At 46.6% G+C, this 16,819-nt stretch overlaps 4 protein-coding genes across 4 annotated transcripts; all 4 read right to left on the bottom strand.

Moving 5' to 3' along the window:
- Nucleotides 1–460: 460 nt before the first annotated feature.
- EDB91DRAFT_1083444 (uncharacterized protein) lies at nt 461–3,553 on the bottom strand (the record flags this gene model as incomplete). Its single annotated transcript, XM_041315626.1, has 13 exons — nt 461–741; nt 847–874; nt 924–1,162; nt 1,245–1,395; nt 1,447–1,624; nt 1,669–1,757; nt 1,821–1,976; nt 2,166–2,389; nt 2,456–2,549; nt 2,612–2,662; nt 2,945–3,122; nt 3,177–3,325; nt 3,380–3,553. 13 exons carry the CDS (start codon nt 3,551–3,553, stop codon nt 461–463), a joined length of 1,992 nt encoding a protein of 663 aa, XP_041175495.1.
- Nucleotides 3,554–5,313: 1,760 nt separating this feature from the next.
- Nucleotides 5,314–6,295, bottom strand: EDB91DRAFT_535840 (uncharacterized protein). Its single transcript, XM_041327635.1, has 4 exons — nt 6,165–6,295; nt 6,029–6,106; nt 5,943–5,975; nt 5,314–5,445 (listed from the first exon to the last, which is right to left on the bottom strand). Exons 1-4 carry the CDS (start codon nt 6,240–6,242, stop codon nt 5,419–5,421), a joined length of 216 nt encoding a protein of 71 aa, XP_041175494.1. The 5' UTR covers nt 6,243–6,295; the 3' UTR covers nt 5,314–5,418.
- A 1,862-nt stretch (nt 6,296–8,157) lies between these two features.
- EDB91DRAFT_535609 (cytochrome P450) lies at nt 8,158–9,731 on the bottom strand. The gene is made up of 11 exons (XM_041327634.1): nt 9,582–9,731; nt 9,380–9,524; nt 9,293–9,327; nt 9,136–9,239; nt 9,049–9,086; nt 8,963–9,000; nt 8,783–8,915; nt 8,639–8,725; nt 8,558–8,582; nt 8,364–8,510; nt 8,158–8,315 (listed from the first exon to the last, which is right to left on the bottom strand). The coding sequence occupies exons 2-11, from the start codon at nt 9,507–9,509 to the stop codon at nt 8,276–8,278; spliced, it is 777 nt and encodes a 258-aa protein (XP_041175493.1). The 5' UTR covers nt 9,510–9,524; nt 9,582–9,731; the 3' UTR covers nt 8,158–8,275.
- A 1,150-nt stretch (nt 9,732–10,881) lies between these two features.
- Nucleotides 10,882–13,511, bottom strand: EDB91DRAFT_1142726 (GPI transamidase component PIG-T). The gene is made up of 7 exons (XM_041319057.1): nt 13,012–13,511; nt 12,778–12,961; nt 12,336–12,724; nt 12,127–12,288; nt 12,011–12,076; nt 11,757–11,957; nt 10,882–11,703 (listed from the first exon to the last, which is right to left on the bottom strand). The coding sequence occupies exons 1-7, from the start codon at nt 13,208–13,210 to the stop codon at nt 11,291–11,293; spliced, it is 1,614 nt and encodes a 537-aa protein (XP_041175492.1). The 5' UTR covers nt 13,211–13,511; the 3' UTR covers nt 10,882–11,290.
- Nucleotides 13,512–16,819: the final 3,308 nt, after the last annotated feature.

The raw sequence follows: 16,819 nt of genomic DNA, 5'->3' as shown, positions 1-16,819 counted from the left end.
GTAGATTATGGCTTACTGGCTCTGTGCTGTATGAATCTGTGGTTCCAAAGCAACGGATGGAAGTCACATAATCCCCCAGCGCATGAAACTTGTAGGTCTGAAGATTGAATGACTTCTTTCTCCTCGGTTGCCTTGGTAAGGGTGTATCCAGCAACTGCTCTGCACTGGCCTTCTGTTTCCCTTTAGCATTGGTACTTGCTGCAGTTCCTCACCCAATGCCATTCGCCTTGCCTGTCTCCGTCTGCTTAGCTGCGTCCTTTGCTTGCCAACGAGACCACGCATCAACCTCATGATCGAGCTCCTGGGTGCTGTACGCAGTGCACACTGTCGCCTTAAACTTACGAAATTGTTCACCGAGATCGGTCGTTTTGTCACACATCACACAGAGCTGGTTGTGTTGCTAATTTGCCCCGGGTCACACATCACAGAGGTCAAGTTGCTAACTGGTTTATATGTCATGCTAGTATGAAAAATTGCTACTACCAAGGCTCATCAGCTGATACTGTAGGAAGTTTTTCACCCCATTATTCCAAGCCCAGATGTCCTCCGCATCTCCAGCTGCCATCAGAGTCTGATCTGCAGCTTGCTTGACTTCCGAAACCACATACCCCAGGTTGTAAGCTTTATCAATTGATATCCCAAGTGCATCATTGATCACAGCACTCAAAGGAACATCAGAGTCATCTTCTTGCATCTCTTCGACATGTTCCAATGATTCTTCGCTGTCATCATGAACTGTACCTGTTCGGTTCTCGATCTCTTTGCAAAGTGAGTTGTGAGTATGGAGATATGTATTTAGAGCTGTGCAAGATCGCTTGCTTGTTAGGCAGTCTCCTGAAAGATTACATTCCTTTGCAGTACACCTTTCCCATCCCTGCGAGTGTTTTTAGTTATTGAAGAAGCAAATTTTCATTGTTATGCACCTTTTTGACCAACTCGTGTCCTGCAGCACTCATCATGAAGTCATAAACATCAACAAGAGCTGCAACTGATGTGTCTTGTAGCACTGGCAGTGATGTTGTAAATTTTACTTGCTCAGGAATGAGTCCACAAGAGATTTGACTGTTGTGGGTTTCAACAAGAAAATTCACTTGGTTTTGCTTGAGATGGTGCTTGATCACCCTGTTCAGCCTGACGTCAGCAGGTTGGAACTTTCCTGTACCTATTGGAAAGCTACATAAGTACCACCACATCCTGAACCAAATATCACTCACAACTTGCAGGTACGAAGCATAGAAACACACATGGATACTTCTCCCAAACATATGCACGAAAATCCTGGCTGGTGTGCACTAGGTAGCAGTTGAGGTAGACAATTGCATGCTGGTCATCATCAAGATTGGGATCTGCCTCAATGACAATGTTTCTCCATGGCTCAAGGATGTTCTCGATCCACTAGCAGTGAGGTCATTAGTGAGTCGAAATCAATGAAGAAGCAGGATTCACCTCTTGCATGGTCTTCAATGTACTGTAGTGGCTCATTTTCTTATCACTTTTCACAAATGCAAAATGAAATCCATGCTCAATTGCACCATTCATGCCGTGAGCATTATGTGATGGCAATGAACGCTCGGATGCACCTGCCCAAACTTGTTGAAATGGCAAGAAATCACCATCTGCAGTGCTGGTTACAAGTAGTGAATAAGCACATTTTTCATCCTTAGCTACAATACCACTTGTTTGGAGCCTCGCTCATGAAATGTGGTACTGCTATTTGGTAAGAGATAGCAGCCTACTTGGTCAAAATTAACCATGAGCTATTACATGTATGAGGACCATCAAGATTGTATCAAGACAATAGTATCAACAAATTTACATACCTTTGGAGGTACATTGTGCCATTTCATGATGTAGACCAACCGAAAGAAACATTCTTCGCAGGTTTCTTCGGCATCAGCTGGAAGATGGGCTGCTGCACGTGTTCCCTTCCTCAGACTCCAGTTCAACACACTCTTGAAGAACGACTGAACAAATTTCTGTTAGAATGATGTGAGTAGCATCCATGAATGTCATGGTTAGTAATGCACCTCTGAACATTTAAATTCAGTGAGTAAGCCTGGTTCGTGCTTCTGGATCACAGCGAGCATGATTGACCAAGCAACAACAACACTGACAGGAACACCAGATGTCCTTAAACCTCATAATGTGTCTGTAATCTCCTTTACAACTGCTGGGTACTTCGCAAGCACCCCCATTTGTCCCGATCCTGCCAGCGCATAATGTTGTTTGACATTTTGAATTGTCACCAATGACCAACCACATTTCGTTTCCTTGTCCAGCCATTTTTGGACAATTCCCTTGTTCAGGTGAGAGAAGAGTGCTGGTTGATCTTGAGCAAGCCTGCTAGCAATTGTCTGTGCAGACCAGCCAACTTTGGGAGCAATTTGCTCTATGTGTGTCCAGAGGAAGGGATGATGCCAGTTGGTTTGACAGTGTCATTCCTGCTTTGTTCCACTGTTCTTCCCAGTCTGCTGATCTTTCCAATTTGAATCAGGCCTTGAAAGCTCTGCAAGATCCATTGTTGAAAGGTTGCTTGGTTGGGACTCAGCCTGCAAAACCTATATGAAGTTCATTTCAATACTCAGGTCAATTGTGCACCTCCTACACTCACCTTGTTGACATTCTTTTGTGCTTTCTTCCCTTTTGGCTGAGTGGCTTTGATCTGCTCATGATGATGGCACTGACACTCTGTTGCTAGGTTCTTCTTTCTCTCCTCTCATGCTGCTTTCAGAGCTTCCTCCTCTCACTTCATCAATTCATCTTCGTCAGCTGTGATTTTGGCCAATCTCTCCCATTGCTCAGCTTTTTCTTCTTTGGTATGAAGTGGTTTCCATCTGAAGTCATTGAAATGCATTTGTTTGGTTTTCTGCAAATTAATTATGACAAGGAGGGTTGAAGGTCTTGGGTTCTCAACCATGTGAATAGTAACACATTTTTATTGAACATCAAGCTCTGAACCTGGATTGAGACCCTCAGAGTCCGAGTCCACATTGATGGTTGACAGTCTAGCATTCATGTGAGGTGAGTGCGAAGCTTTTGAGCATTTTTCAGGATGTTCATCTACTGCTGACTCGGAAATATGTATCTCTGGGGCAGGTCTTTTAGTGCTACCACCACCAATCCTAACACACGGGCCAACATGAGCAGATCTCTTTCAATCAAGAATAAAATCTTACTGCCGTAGGTCCTTTGCACCCTGTTGTTGTGCAGCACTGATCAGCCGCTCAAGCCACACCTCACAAAGGAAGTCATGCTCAGAATCTTTTGCAAGTTTCTTCACCATCTCCTTGAACATCCAAACCAGGGCCTCGTAACATCTCCCATGCTCACAGAAAGTCATTGTTCCACTTCAGCCAAGTTTATGGGTCTTGAAGCAGACCTCCAGATTTCTGTTGAATGCAAACCACACCCCTTCCTCCTCAACCATCTCTGTGTCAAGACCAAAGTCATAGAAAGAATTAGGTGGGTTGAGGGGCAATGATTGTGGAAGATTTTTCAGGAGTCTCCCAAGATGTTCAATCTGTGATATCAACACCAAGGATGGACCAGGCATGGGTGCCAGGAGCAAGTAGTACCACTCAACTGTTATCGGACTCGGTTCAGCTCATTATATTGTGATAATAGTATCATATTTTCTAAGTAGAGTCTGTGGCAACTCCACAATGACATGTGGGCGCCGAGTCAACAGTTGCTAATTTTTGGCCTGTCACAATGGTAAGCTGCCTGGTTGCTTACATGCTGAATGTGGCAACCTGTCACACTTGACCCCCAGTTGCCTCCCTACAGTTAGCTACAGTATTGAAGGTTGCTGCAACACAACCAGGGGGAAGAGTGAGTATGAGGGTGGCTGTCTCATTGAATGTGCCCCAGACTGTGGGGAAATCATCTGCACTGATACCAGCATTTACAGACAGGATCTCTACAGGATCTTGTGGGTAAGAGAGGTCTTGCACTATCTGAAATTTGGTGGAGTGCAGCTTTGGTACCAAGCCAAGGTGAGACATGGGAAACAGGCCAATTAAGAGTTCCAGATCTGCAGGGCTGAAGCCTATAGAGTACCTTCCTGCTCTTTGCTCTGTGAGTATGTATGCATCAATTATGGAGGGATTGAGTAACAAGGATGAATGTTTTTCAAAATAAGTAAGTGGAGGAAGGTGGGCTTTGAATCTTAACATTGAAACCATTATAGACACCATAAACTATATGACACCAATCATCAAAGATACCATATTTACAAAGGAGCTCCTTTATTTGGATGTGACCATGGTGCATGGATCACTGATGGGCTTTGCAATTGCCAGCTCCATGCAATGAGTCTCCACAGATGCTGCAAGCATGTAGACTCGTAACCATTCTGCCTACGTGCATTTTTGAGATGTGTGTGAATTTTGCTGTAGGCAGACTGGTCGATCTCGGAAAGATTTGGCAGGGGAAGCACGGAGTTCGAAAATTTGCAGTTGCCGATTGTGCCGCTTGATGTTATCGTCGTTATCATCCAGCGTCAACAACACTGCATCATTTGTTCGCAGTATAATGATACCATTTCCTGTGCTTTTACCTCAGATGTTGCACTATCATCAACCATCCGAACTTCTGGCATGGACAGTTGACCACCATGGCCTCAGTGAAGACATCAAAGTTCTAGCTATCCTGGAAATACTTCGTGGCTTGCGGATGACTGTAATAGACTTACTTCTGTGCTCTGTCTTGCAAAAACCTGCCATGATCAATTGGAGGAAGGGCTTCTTCTGAAGCTCTGCACTCGCACGATTTCTTAACGTGCTGGAGTCCGATGAGCAAGGAGCCATTCACCTTCAGAATGTACTGCAACCTCGCGCTATAGAACTCATCACCCATGAGATCGATGTGGAGATGGAGGACGCTAAGCCGATTTTTCATATGTCTACAAAGGACATCACCCCGGAGTACTTGCTTTCTTTCGACATCGAGCATGGATTGACTGTCCCATTGAAAGAGACAACTCCCTGGCTCCATCAGATCCTTATGTCTGCTATGCGGACAACACGTGCTGTGAAAGAGAATAAGCATCAAAATGTCGAAATGGTTAGCTTTTTTTCAAACCACACTAAACTAATGTAGACATCAAGCTAGTACTGCACTGCAATCCAATCGCAAATTGCGAACATTCACTTGCAAAACAACCTCGCCTTTCAGATCATTCACGGACTTTGCTTGTTCAGCGGTGGTACATCTTGCAAAACCATTGACTTACTCGCACATTGCAGTCTTTTGCCTGGGTATGATGCATTGCACATTTCTCATACTATTATGGCCGATGGTCAGATACGAAGGGCACAGCTCATTGCGAGAGGACCGCATATGATAGGCTGGGCCAACATTCAAGTTTCGACATCTACTCATGTTGAACAGCGTGCTTTAGCCCCCCCGAAATTCCAGTCAGGCACCACGACAATCATATACCCACTGCGTAATGCAACCTTAGAAGATCTTCAACTTCGACCCATACTCGATAACCGTCTCAAATGTGACATATCAACATCATCAAAATCCTGATCGACAATCACCCTGGGTTCAATTACCTTTCGAATTCACCTGCGCTCAAGCATCGTTCATATCGACCTCCGCCCCTAGGATACAAACTCAAGAATGTGTTTTACGAACTACCACGACAGATGAGTCCACAACTGATGGAAATGTCAAAGTCGCAAGAAATGCTTACATAGATCAACTCGCTTTTGATATGCACGATCTTAATGATCAAGCAATTCCATGTATCAACGATCAATCAACCAATCCACGAGTTCGGAGTGCCCAGTTACTACATTCAGACGATGTTGGCTCAATAAATGTGCTTCGTCAATGAAGAAGAAACCGATGCACTTGGAGAATGTTGGATCTTTTAGCTGCAAAGCAAGGTGGGGAATGTGTCCACCTTCCAGGAAAAATTGTTCCGGAGCAACGAGCAAGTTCTTATAGCGGCCAGCAGCTACATGCTGTAGAGACTTCATCACAAAAGCACGAATCATCTAGTGTGAGATTCACTTACATTCCATAGTGTCTTGTCATGTGGGGTATCATGGTTGATTGCGATAGAGGGAATGCCATACTGGACAAACTCGTTGACCTACAGACAGATTCAGAAAGGTTAAACTCATGATTTGAATTTTCCGAGTCAAGTGTACGTGATCTTTTTGCAAAAGCTTCAATGGTGTGACAGTGATTGCAACCTTGTCAGGAGAGAGCAGCAAGGGAAGGATCATTGCCAGTGTCTTGCCAGCACCTGTTGCAGCCCGGACAACAACATGTCTTGATGCGAGCAATGACATGAGGCACTCGAGTTGAAACAGCTTTGGTTGCTTCATTCCTTCTGTAAGAAAATCGAGTCGGGCGAAAGAGTCTACAATGTTCTGGTGCTGGGATATATGCAAAGGTTCAATAATCTCTGTCGGAAGGTTCTCAAGTGCATCTAGCGCAGCAAGGGACATTGGGGAAACAGAAACGGCCTCGCAATCCATGGTTGCAAGGCCACAATCATAGCATATGTGTGAACACACAAAGACTACGGTATAGTGATTCAAGATTGAGTACCACCGGCACAATCGGCAACTGCAAATTTTCAGACTCCGTGCTTCCCCTGCCAAATCTTTCCAAGATCGACCAGCCTGGCTATGCCACTCGAGCATCCATGGTAGTATACGCCAGGCTGGTCACGAGCCTAGCAAGCATGAGCATTTCTGCAGTTGGTGCAATAGGTGCAGCTGGAGCTGTTGGCCCAGTTGAAGCAGAAATGCTTCCCATTGGAGGATACAAGTGCATGCTTGCTTTGGGCATTGGTGGCAAGAGCTGCAACAGGTTTCCAGTGGCAGTGGTGTCTGTGGTGCAGTTGGCAGGTAAGTGGCCACTTGCTTCACAGCAAAAGCAATGGCTCAATGCAAGAGTATGGGATTCTTTTATGAGGGGATGTCAAAAGTTGCTCAGAGCAGAGTGCTTAGCTGAGGAAATAGAAGGTATAGTTTGTGAAGCAGCAGAAGCAATCTTATTATTGGCTAAGGTAAGTGCGGCCACATCAAGCCTGGTCAGGTTGTGCTCATAGTTGGTGTGGGCCAGTTCTCTTTGCTGTACATCATAGTGCATGGCCACTGACCATCCATGATGTGGCCGATATCGAGCACTACCAGATGGTGTGACAAAAGTGCAGCTGCTCAATCCTCTCCCCAATAAAATGCAGTTCTTTCTTCTGCAACTCTCAATGCTGTGATCCAGGCCTTTAGTGGTCAACCCATCCTGTGTGAAGACAAAAGATGAGTCTTCTCCACACAGGAAAGCCTTAGACCAAGCCACATGAGTGAAAGCTGTGTACAGGACATAGCAGTACTGCTTAAAGGCTTCCTCCACTTTTGGGGGTATGGCTGTAATGAGGCTTGTTAGAGACTACATTCTTAGAATGAACAAATATGAGGAATGGACGGTGTGGCAGGAGAAATCCTGCCTGAAAGAGGAATGAGTGCCCTATAGGCTAATGGTCAGGTGATCCATTTTAATGCATTAATTCAGGATAGTTACAAGATACATGTATTGCATTAACGTAACTAACAGTACTGTGAATAATGATGCATTACCTACCCTCCATTGCATCAGCTACCACCGCATTTTTAGCTACCTGTGGGAACTTCCTCACAACACCCCAAACATAGCCCATTTTGGTTATCTCCTCAATATCAACCCTTCCCACACCCCTCCCCAGTGTATTCCTACCACCACCACCACCACCACCACACCACAGTCTTATTTTAGACTATGTACATATAATAGAGCATAGCAGCACACTTTATTTGTTTATTTTTGTCCCAGTACTTTCTACAGACCCCTGCAAATCAAATACAGTGGAAAACATATCAAAAACATATCCGCATTTTTGCTCCTTTGCTGACAGTGTGTTCTAAGTGTACTGTTGTTGATTCAGGAATTATCAGAGCATCAACATCATTGGTTCATATGTTGGTAATCGTCAGGACGCCGTTGAGGCTCTGGAGATCGCATCGAGTGGCAGGGTTGTAGTGAGGTACGAATGCAAGGGTCTTTCTGACCTCAAGGAGTGAGTAGATGACAATTGTAAGGATCCATACCTGACGTGATTCAAGGGCCTATGACGCACTCACACAAGGCAAAGTAGCGGGCAGAATAGTCTTGGAGATGCCAAAGTGAAGAGTAGTCGTAAGTCACTTGTACAGTCAAACCGAAGCTCAACGTATATTGTGTTGTATCTCGTGTATACTATTACCAAGTCTCCTCTTCAAATTCTTCGTCTGAACACCAGAGGAAGGCGGGTTGGTCTAAACAGCATCAGCTTGTCACCTTTCAGGAGCAGAAGTTTAACGTACGCTAGAGTGAGCCGACTTCGCGCGTCAAGTACTCTCGTCTTACGCTGCTCAAATGTTTCACCAGCAAACTGCGGCTCATCCTTGACTGAAACGGTATATCGCGAAAGTACAACGGTCAGAACAGCCGTTCCCTCCGTTTCCGAGAACCTGAACAAATTCAAATGAATGACCAAGACCAATGTCAATACGCTCACTTTCGTCCCACACATGCTCTGTAACCTTCATTGGTTTGAGCGTCTTCAAGTTGTTTCCAAGCAAAGCATCAAGCTACTTACCACTACTGAAGGGGAGGAATGCGTCCCGATTCCAGTCACCCAAAAATCGCTCAGGTTTAAACGCGTATGGATCTTCCCAGTACTTAGCTGTAATCATGCGTCAGCTCGCTATTGCACCTCTTTTCCATTTGGCAATTATCTTACGGTTATAATGAAGCCCAGATATGTCCAGCGTAAGGGCAAATCCTCGAGGTACAGCGACCGTTCTCTTCGTCCCGTGGGCATCTGTGAGGGTGAAGGTCGTGTCTTCCGCGTTTGACTTTGGCACGGCGGCGATCTGCACCTAGAGTGAATAAATCGCTCAGTGACATCTGCTAGACCAACATACAGGGGGGAATATCCGTAGTGTCTCGTTGAACACGCTGCCATAATGTCAGCCTATACCCAAGTCGATTCAGGGGTAAACTAACGCAGACGAGTAGGCCAGTGACGGCATATCATCGTGAGTCTGTCGAAAACATTGTAAGCCTGGCTGTGTAGCTATCTGTGGTTCATACAGGAAGTCTTCCATCAGGTAGCACTCGCTTGATGTGTTGGTACAATTCCTCTTGCTTGTCGGGATATAAAGCCAACAGTCCGAACGCAAAAGCCAATGTATGTGCTGTGGTCTGTGAGTTGTCAGCGTGAGGGAAAAGGGTTGAAGGGATGGATTACCTCGTGTCCTGCGACCAAAAGTATGAAGGTATTGCCTGCCGAACAATGTCGCCATGTCCTGCTGCAGTGTCTGAAATCGTAGCTTACCGATTAGTTCGCTGTCGCTTAGCTTTACTTCGCCCTGTGACAATTTTTCATCGTCATTTGCTGCCAACAAACTAGATAATATATCGCTATTATCTTCTTGGTGCTGGGACCCTTGACGTTCTTGAATCATCTCAGTAAGGTATTGCTAAAAAAAACAGGGCCATTAAGATGTGAAGTGTTCAGCATACTATTACAGACATGCAGTTCATCGAATGCAAGTCTTGCATGCCTAAAACGTCTAGTGAGTCCCATGGCCCATGTCGGTACTAATAATTTAAGGTGAAGGTCTTGTGTCGCTGTGTGGAGAGCATCTTTGAAAGTCAGCTGGTGTCCGAGTGGGATCACAGCGTCCTCTTTCCAGGATATAGGGCGGCCAAAGCCTATAATGAGTTCAGTATCGACAGTTACTCATTGATAATGCTGAGATGCCCACCTGCAGCGCCGATCACGAACAAGGCGATCTAGCGATTCGAATGACATTAAAGAAGCGCGTAGGTGACGTCAAGAATTCTTACTGGCAAAGTCAAATCTACGGCGTGATTTACAACCACTTCATCTTGTCCGGCCCATACTGTATCAAAAAGGTCGAGCCATGATCTGCGTTGTTGTCTCCAAGACCAATCTGTTATTCCTCTTCAAAATTGTAAGTTAGGATAGCTCCAATTTGACACATGGACACCAGTCACGAACTTCTGAAAACGCAGGTGCGACAATCTTGCGGTGACGCTTCCATTCGTCGCCTTCGGAAGCGACAATATTCCCTCCGAAGAGTGTTAAGGGGGTATAGTGGTGTAGGGGTTTCGGGAAGCGTCCTCCACGAGACCAGACAATGTCCTTTGGTATGATCGATCAATTTTTCATCATGCTATCAAGGTCGACGTAGACAGCACCACATACCTTGATTATATTGACGTCTGCTATCCAAAGCGATCCCGTCGCTTTAGGCCAACATGCCACCTACATCTATGAGCCTCTGACACAATTATGGTTTCGCGCCCGACTCACAGAGGAAATTATATCGAGGCCCCCCTCCGCGAAGGCTTCCATAATCTACGTTAATCGGGGAACGTATACCAAGAGAGTTGAAGATATTCGACGTACGGGTATGCTTCAGCAGCCAAATATGACCATGACCTAAGGTCAACCAGGGCGTCGGTGGAAGCATGTTTGCGATCACAGTTGTTGAACTAAGAATTGTTCGGTATCCTGGCAGGTGGCTGCACGGGACAAGTCATTCACGTTATGTAGTTCGATGAAGCTGGCCAACTCACTGAATGCTTTCGAGTAGCCGCCGAAAGTCCAAGAAGAGCTTCAAGGAGCGAAGTGCAGCCACAGAACCCACTAATATTGCAAGGGTCGCCAACGACAAGCCGGAGACAATCATACTTGCAGGAGCGTTGGAAATGAAGACGTCGTGAGCGAGAAAGCGCAATACATCCCTCTATCTACATGATATAGTACACATGAACCTGCTATCATAATGTTAGTTATCACCGCGGGCTTCGTGGCACCTTCCGACAGCTTCCGACGGATGACAAATGGGATCATTGCGAAAGTCCATAAAAACAGTACAGGTGGCACTTCCACGCCACTCGCAAGATCCTGAAAATCTGACCCAACGGGAGCTAATATGTATGATTGACTTGCTTACAGTGGGACATAATAATGAGGCCAGTCGAGAACAAGTTCAATATCAGACCATATATTACCAACTTAAGGCCTAGACGGGCATTCAAAACTTTCAGATGCGCCGGAACGTATTTGTGGATGGATTCCGTCAAGAAGTGTGCGATAACAAGGATCGAGAAAGTTGTTGTAGAAGTTATGCGGATGGGACCTAGAGAAGGACCGATGTTAACACCCGTGTTGCATGAGCCCTGCATCAGTACAATACTACGTAGTTCACCGCAACTACTCTAGAATCTCCACCACGACCCACTTGCGCGTCAGCAAATTAAAGATGCTTCCGAAAATCAATGTCACGAGCGTACAGCTGAGGATGATGACGTTATAGGGCATGCTGAAATCCGGGGTGGGGAGATCGACAAGTAGTGTCGGGGTATAAATCCTCTCCCAATCATAACTCGAAGAGGTATTGTTTGTCGATCGAAGGAGCGGGAAAAAGACGGCCCCCGGTAGATCCCAGCCTCTCATCGCATCAGGTGGATGTTCGGTATATTTCAGGAAGGCTTTGTTGACCTCCATGGAAATTTTGAGTGTGCTCTTTGGTGGAATTGTCAGGACAGCTTGCAACGTCGAGGGAGAAAGGCGGCCATTAGGTTGTGGCGAAGGTGGATGGTAGTTCAGTCCTGAAATCAGGTCGCCTAAATACACATGATAATCAGCAGAGGAATATTCTCATAACTGTAGGTCATACACCGTATCCGTGAGTTTATTTCAACTTTCAAAGTGTGCATCCACAGTGTGAGCAGGGCAGGCATCATCTCCAGATAACCTGCCGAAATCTCCTCGGGAGAATTGTTGGTCACAGAAACAGAAAGAACACCTCGTGTTTGTGTTGTACCATGAATTGTTCGTTTCACGCTGAGCCGTGTGAGGGGTAGTAATGGCGGCGGTGCTGCTCGATAAATCATCAATGAGCTGGTTACACGCGCAGAGAAAGGGCCGTACGATACTGGAAGCTATGTTCACTTGGCCAGAACATGGCAATATTGAATGGAATTGTGAAATTAGACACTTTGACGATATTAATTCAAATTTATTGCGGAGATACCTGTACGACGCACAGGAGGATAAGTCGTAAACGGCTAAACCATCGACATGGGCGGGAAGCTGAGGAGTGATCTGGTAATTCTCCTCTTCCGGGAGAATAACAGTAACAGAACTGGAGCTCGCTACCGGACATGATCGTTCAATGGAGCGATCAAACAGTGATTGAAGACTCCAGTCTGTAACATTGTCAGCGAGGGAAATATCATAATGGGTGCTGTTTCACCTCGTCTTTTCCCTGCGCTGGTTCGTACTGGATTGAAGACCGCTTGTAAAGTTAGCTTTAATTCCACACCAGTACCTTCCTTCCATATCACGTGGATCCCCATGCCATGCCAGTCTGCATCAAACACCTTCTGGGGATTCAGAAGTGCAGCAAGCCCTGCATGGCTCTTGCACGGAAGCAACTTCAAGAAGGGGGTTAGATTCTCCGTGCAAACGTTCTCTGAGGGAAGTGAGGCATGCCGAAGTTCGTGTAGGGCGAAAGGAGGGGTGGACCCAGATAAAGGGAAGGCGACCATTGGTGATGTGGTTCGTCTCGAATCTAGTGACCCGAGAGAAGCGCAAAAGAGTCCTGAAAGTGCGTTTCGAAGACCAGACCACCGCTCATCCACTCTGACAGACTGAATGAGTGAACATGACCATAGTTGTTCGTTGGGTATACACACGTTGTTGCCTCGCTGGCGCCCATCCAAGCCCATAGCTCAGCTCCGGTGCTAACCCCAGCTTCATTAGGATGCCCCCAGTTATCATAATTCCATTTCCCAGCGTTGAGAGTCAGATGCAGCTCGGTGATCGCATACTCGCGTAAGATTTGACCAAGCGTGAGTGGGAACAGGGCGTAGTGTTGGGCTGCATGTCTCATGTAGTTCAGGAGTCAGAGGTAGCAGTGGTAGACGCACATTCATCTGGTTGTTCCAGGGCCGTCGGATTTCGTGGAACTGCACCTTCTAGAACAGTCACAAAAGAGAATGTCGTGGATACTCGCCCATCTCTGAGTGGTTGTACGCGGAGATCTTCCTTGTAGTTTTCCCCTTGAGAAAGAGCAAGGGACGGAGCAAACAGGTAAGCTAAGCCAATCCAGACTGAGGCACGACGCATGTCGTCTACAACTTCAAGTGGAGGACGAAACGCGCTTGAGATGAAATGTCACGTGATCCGTCATTGTTATGTCTGTAACAGTCCGTTAGCCTGAAGGCTTCAGTAATATACTAAGGAAAAGAAAAGGACTAGGTGGGTGCAGTTGAAGGATTTCGGATTTATACAACGGATCTCGTGTTCATCGTCACGCTCCATACCATCATCCACCAGGAACGACTATCTTCCTTCTATTGGGTCTGACTGTAGGGGAAACTATCATCCACCCGACTCCACCGTTTGGAGCTCTCACCGCCTCCAGGGACCTGCTCTCGAGATCATCTCCACTCTCATACCAAGCACTACCTCCCGTATGGTACCCAGTTTCAGGAGTCCGGCATGAGACCCAAATACGATGGATGCTCCCTGGTGCAGGAAGCATTAAAGCACGGATGAAGGATGCACACCTCCAGTAGAAACAGACTGTCGGAGTCTCCATCGACAAGTTACATCTCAGCACCATTGTTGGGAATGATGTGTCGTGCACTGTAGCCACTACCAGAGGTCATCGATACATCACTGCTGGTTTGCGAATGGACGTGTCAGAATAAGCCGAATTTGAGGAGTGCGGAGGTGGAGCAACACGTGGAAACTTTGTAAAATCGTCATAGGAAGTCAACTTGTATGTCATCTCATCATTCTAAACAAGCTCACGAACCTCTTTCACCAGTTCCTCCAGGGAGTGCAAGTGCAAGTCACGATTCATCATCTTATACCTCCATATCGTCTTCTGACTTTTCAGAGATACGGTCACTCTCTCCATATTCACTGGCAAAGTCATTATCTTCGATTGATACTGAACTCGACTTGTGGGTAGTCAGAGAGCGCGCAGAATTGGGGCGCTGACCAGTTGTAAACAGGCATCACACCTACTACTTCCCTCACGACCACGACCACGACCTCCGACTTGTCTGACCTCTTCGTGCGTTGTTTGAGTCTGTCAAGCCCTTTTGTTGTTTTAGCAACAAGATATCACGAACCGTTATCGTTCCGATCTGACTTTTCTGCAGGTGTCTTGTGCGCTAATTCTGCTGCAGGTACCGATTGCAGTTCAGTGCACGCTTATGACTACTGTATACATTCGACCTTAGGTTCGTCACAGCGTCGCCGACACCCCGAACTGAACCTAAAATTGTGACATCTAGTTCTCTCGTATTTTTATGCGAGATAAACAAATTCTAACTAGTGCGCATCATAATCTCTGTATTGCGTGTTTGCAATGTGCCTGTTGCTTCCCTCTGCCAGGCCTCCTCGATACCCTCACTAAGGGAAATCACCTCATGATACTTGTCGGCAGCACCAGTCTACTATCAGAGACCCATCCGCGTCCATGTTATATCCTTCTGGCACATAGGTCTTGCCAGACATGATATGTTCGAGCACCAGCTCCAATGGGGCCTCGTCATCGACTCCATCACTCTCGACCACATCATCTTCTGGTAAGGATACTTCAGTACTATCCGCTGAGTCATTGTTGCTGCTGGTTGCAGCAGTGGTGCTGCGGGGGGGATGTTCAGACCAGACAAATAAACTTACTAGAGATATCAATGTACCCTCGCGTTCAATATCCCTCCGAGACACTACAGAAAGGGAGAAAGAAGTCAGATATGTAGCAATCTCCGTCGTCGACTGGGGATCGATTGAGCGAGCATAGAGTCAATCTAACTCAGAGACTCCGAGTCCTTCAGTGTAGTCCGACCACCTCGGCGAACCTATCTTAAGTTTGTCATAGGTCACAGCGGTGAACGAACATGCGAACCTACCATTATGTCATGTCACACCACGACCCCCACGAACCTAAGGTTGAATGTATACAGTACTGACTGTTGTCTCATTCCAGACTGAAATCAGGCTTGCTCCCCCCAAGCACCTTGCACAGTACAGAATCGTGCATGCACTCACCTTTGTGCCCCAGGGCTTTCATCTTTGAGGACCGCTGAGGTGGTTCTTGGCAACTTGAGTGAGTGTCCCGCATGTTTTTTTATTCATGTATGCTTACTATCATCTACGTTTTTTTCGGCGGCAGACTCTTGACTCACCTGAGCCTTCTTTCTCATGTTCCGCTTGTGAGCGGCTGTCTCAGACAGTGTTGAAGGTGGACGAGGAAGCATAGGGCCGAGGTATGTAGGTGGGATGTCTTTTTGAATTAAAACTATGTATCAGAGTTAGCTGGCACTTCCTTTGCAAAAGAGGTTACACAACTTCGTGCTGTTCAAGTATTTTTATAGAGATCAGTCGTTCCGGGACGGTGACTACATGCTACAGACACTTCCGTTGCAAAGGAAATTTCACCACATTCCTCGAGAGGAATATTTGCCAATGTGGCGCAAAATGTTTTCTCGGTGGTGACTGAGTTACGCTAGGCCCTAGGGATTGTCAGGGTATATGGTCAGCATCAAATACGTGTTCGAAGCTCTTCAAAGTGCAATTTCATTCGATCGACTAGCTTCAGATTCATGGTGTCGGTGGAGATCAATTGGGCGACTGGCTAGCCGCATCTGTATTGTGCAACTGCTTTTCAGGCATTATTCACAACTATGACGAGGCAAGTTCATGACCATCATTCACAAAAAACCGAACACACTGCAACATCCGAGATCCGATTTCTGCAACTAAGTAAAACGTACGTCTCTACAGTTCTACGAAAACGTCCCACCCACCCCCTCACTTCTTCTCATCATCCCACACAAAGTTCCTCGCATGCCCCTTGAACCACTCTCTCATCGCGCGACGGAGCCGGTCCCCCATGCACACGAGGCACCCTAATCGAACGTACCCCTTTCAACCCCAAACCATCCAACACATCGTCATCCTTCCCTAGAATCTCTTTATCCGCAGCCTCCCTTCCGGGTGCTGATCATCGCCTTCAGTCTCTTCAACGGGAACTCCAAGACGAAATCACCCATCACGAGCTTGAGCGTCGTGACACGGGGCCACAGGGAACGGCTACTCTTCTTGATAGGTGCACCTAAGAGCACCAATATTGCCTCTATACAGAGAGAATCGCTGCCGGTAACAATCACCGTCTCATCATCCGACGGAGTCTTCAGCACCCGTTTCAAGCTCACCCCCAAGCACCCATCAAACTCCAGTGTCTTCGCCTTTGGCCACGATCTCGTTCTTGGATTTTCCACAAACTCACAGCCGCTAAGAATAATAATCTCGCACTCATCATCGATCAAATCCAAAACCCCCGTAAAATCGCGCAAAATCGCTTTCTCTACTCCGATTTAATATTAGAATGTTCCATCTGCGAGATAGTCTGAGATGCAAATCGTAGGCCGTCGAGAGTGAGACAGGGTATTTGGTGTCGTATTGCGTTCAACACTTTAGGAACATCCTTTGCTAAGAATTCATAGCATGGAAAGTCATCTCCGTATCCGTAGGATAACGTCACGGATTCGATACGCGTGAGGTTGTCCTTGAGCCATTGGTGATCAAGAGAGTGAGCTACTTTGTAATCGACATCGAGGATTCTGAGGGCGGGACAGTCGAGTTTTAAAAGCACAGGTAAGCAGCGAGAGCCCAAGATTCTCGGGCCCGTCACTTGATCAGGGGCGCAGATTCTGCCAG

Source organism: Suillus paluster (genome assembly GCF_016628075.1).
Source record: "Suillus paluster strain FC165 chromosome Unknown EDB91scaffold_40, whole genome shotgun sequence".
NCBI classification, from domain to species: Eukaryota; Fungi; Basidiomycota; class Agaricomycetes; order Boletales; family Suillaceae; genus Suillus; species Suillus paluster.
This window is presented reverse-complemented; position numbering and strand designations above follow the sequence as displayed.

Bases quoted from the DNA above. Each gene is read 5' to 3' on its own strand.
- EDB91DRAFT_535840 (XM_041327635.1), bottom strand. From the start codon at position 6,242: ATGATCCTTCCCTTGCTGCTCTCTCCTGACAAGGTTGCAATCACTGTC. The intron at 6,107-6,164 runs GTACACTTGACT...ATCTGTCTGTAG, and splicing joins AGCTTTTGCAAAAAGATCAC to GTCAACGAGTTTGTCCAGTA. The intron at 5,446-5,942 runs GTTGCTCCGGAA...TGCATTACGCAG, and splicing joins GCCGCTATAAGAACTTGCTC to TGGGTATATGATTGTCGTGG.
- EDB91DRAFT_535609 (XM_041327634.1), bottom strand. From the start codon at position 9,509: ATGATTCAAGAACGTCAAGGGTCCCAGCACCAAGAAGATAATAGCGAT. The intron at 9,001-9,048 runs GTTAGTTTACCC...ACATTATGGCAG, and splicing joins TCACTGGCCTACTCGTCTGC to CGTGTTCAACGAGACACTAC. The intron at 8,916-8,962 runs GTTGGTCTAGCA...CTCTAGGTGCAG, and splicing joins ACGGATATTCCCCCCTGTAT to ATCGCCGCCGTGCCAAAGTC.
- EDB91DRAFT_1142726 (XM_041319057.1), bottom strand. From the start codon at position 13,210: ATGCGTCGTGCCTCAGTCTGGATTGGCTTAGCTTACCTGTTTGCTCCG. The intron at 12,289-12,335 runs GTGAAACAGCAC...ACAATGTTACAG, and splicing joins CAGCGCAGGGAAAAGACGAG to ACTGGAGTCTTCAATCACTG. The intron at 11,704-11,756 runs GTATGACCTACA...ATGTGTATTTAG, and splicing joins AATAAACTCACGGATACGGT to GCGACCTGATTTCAGGACTG.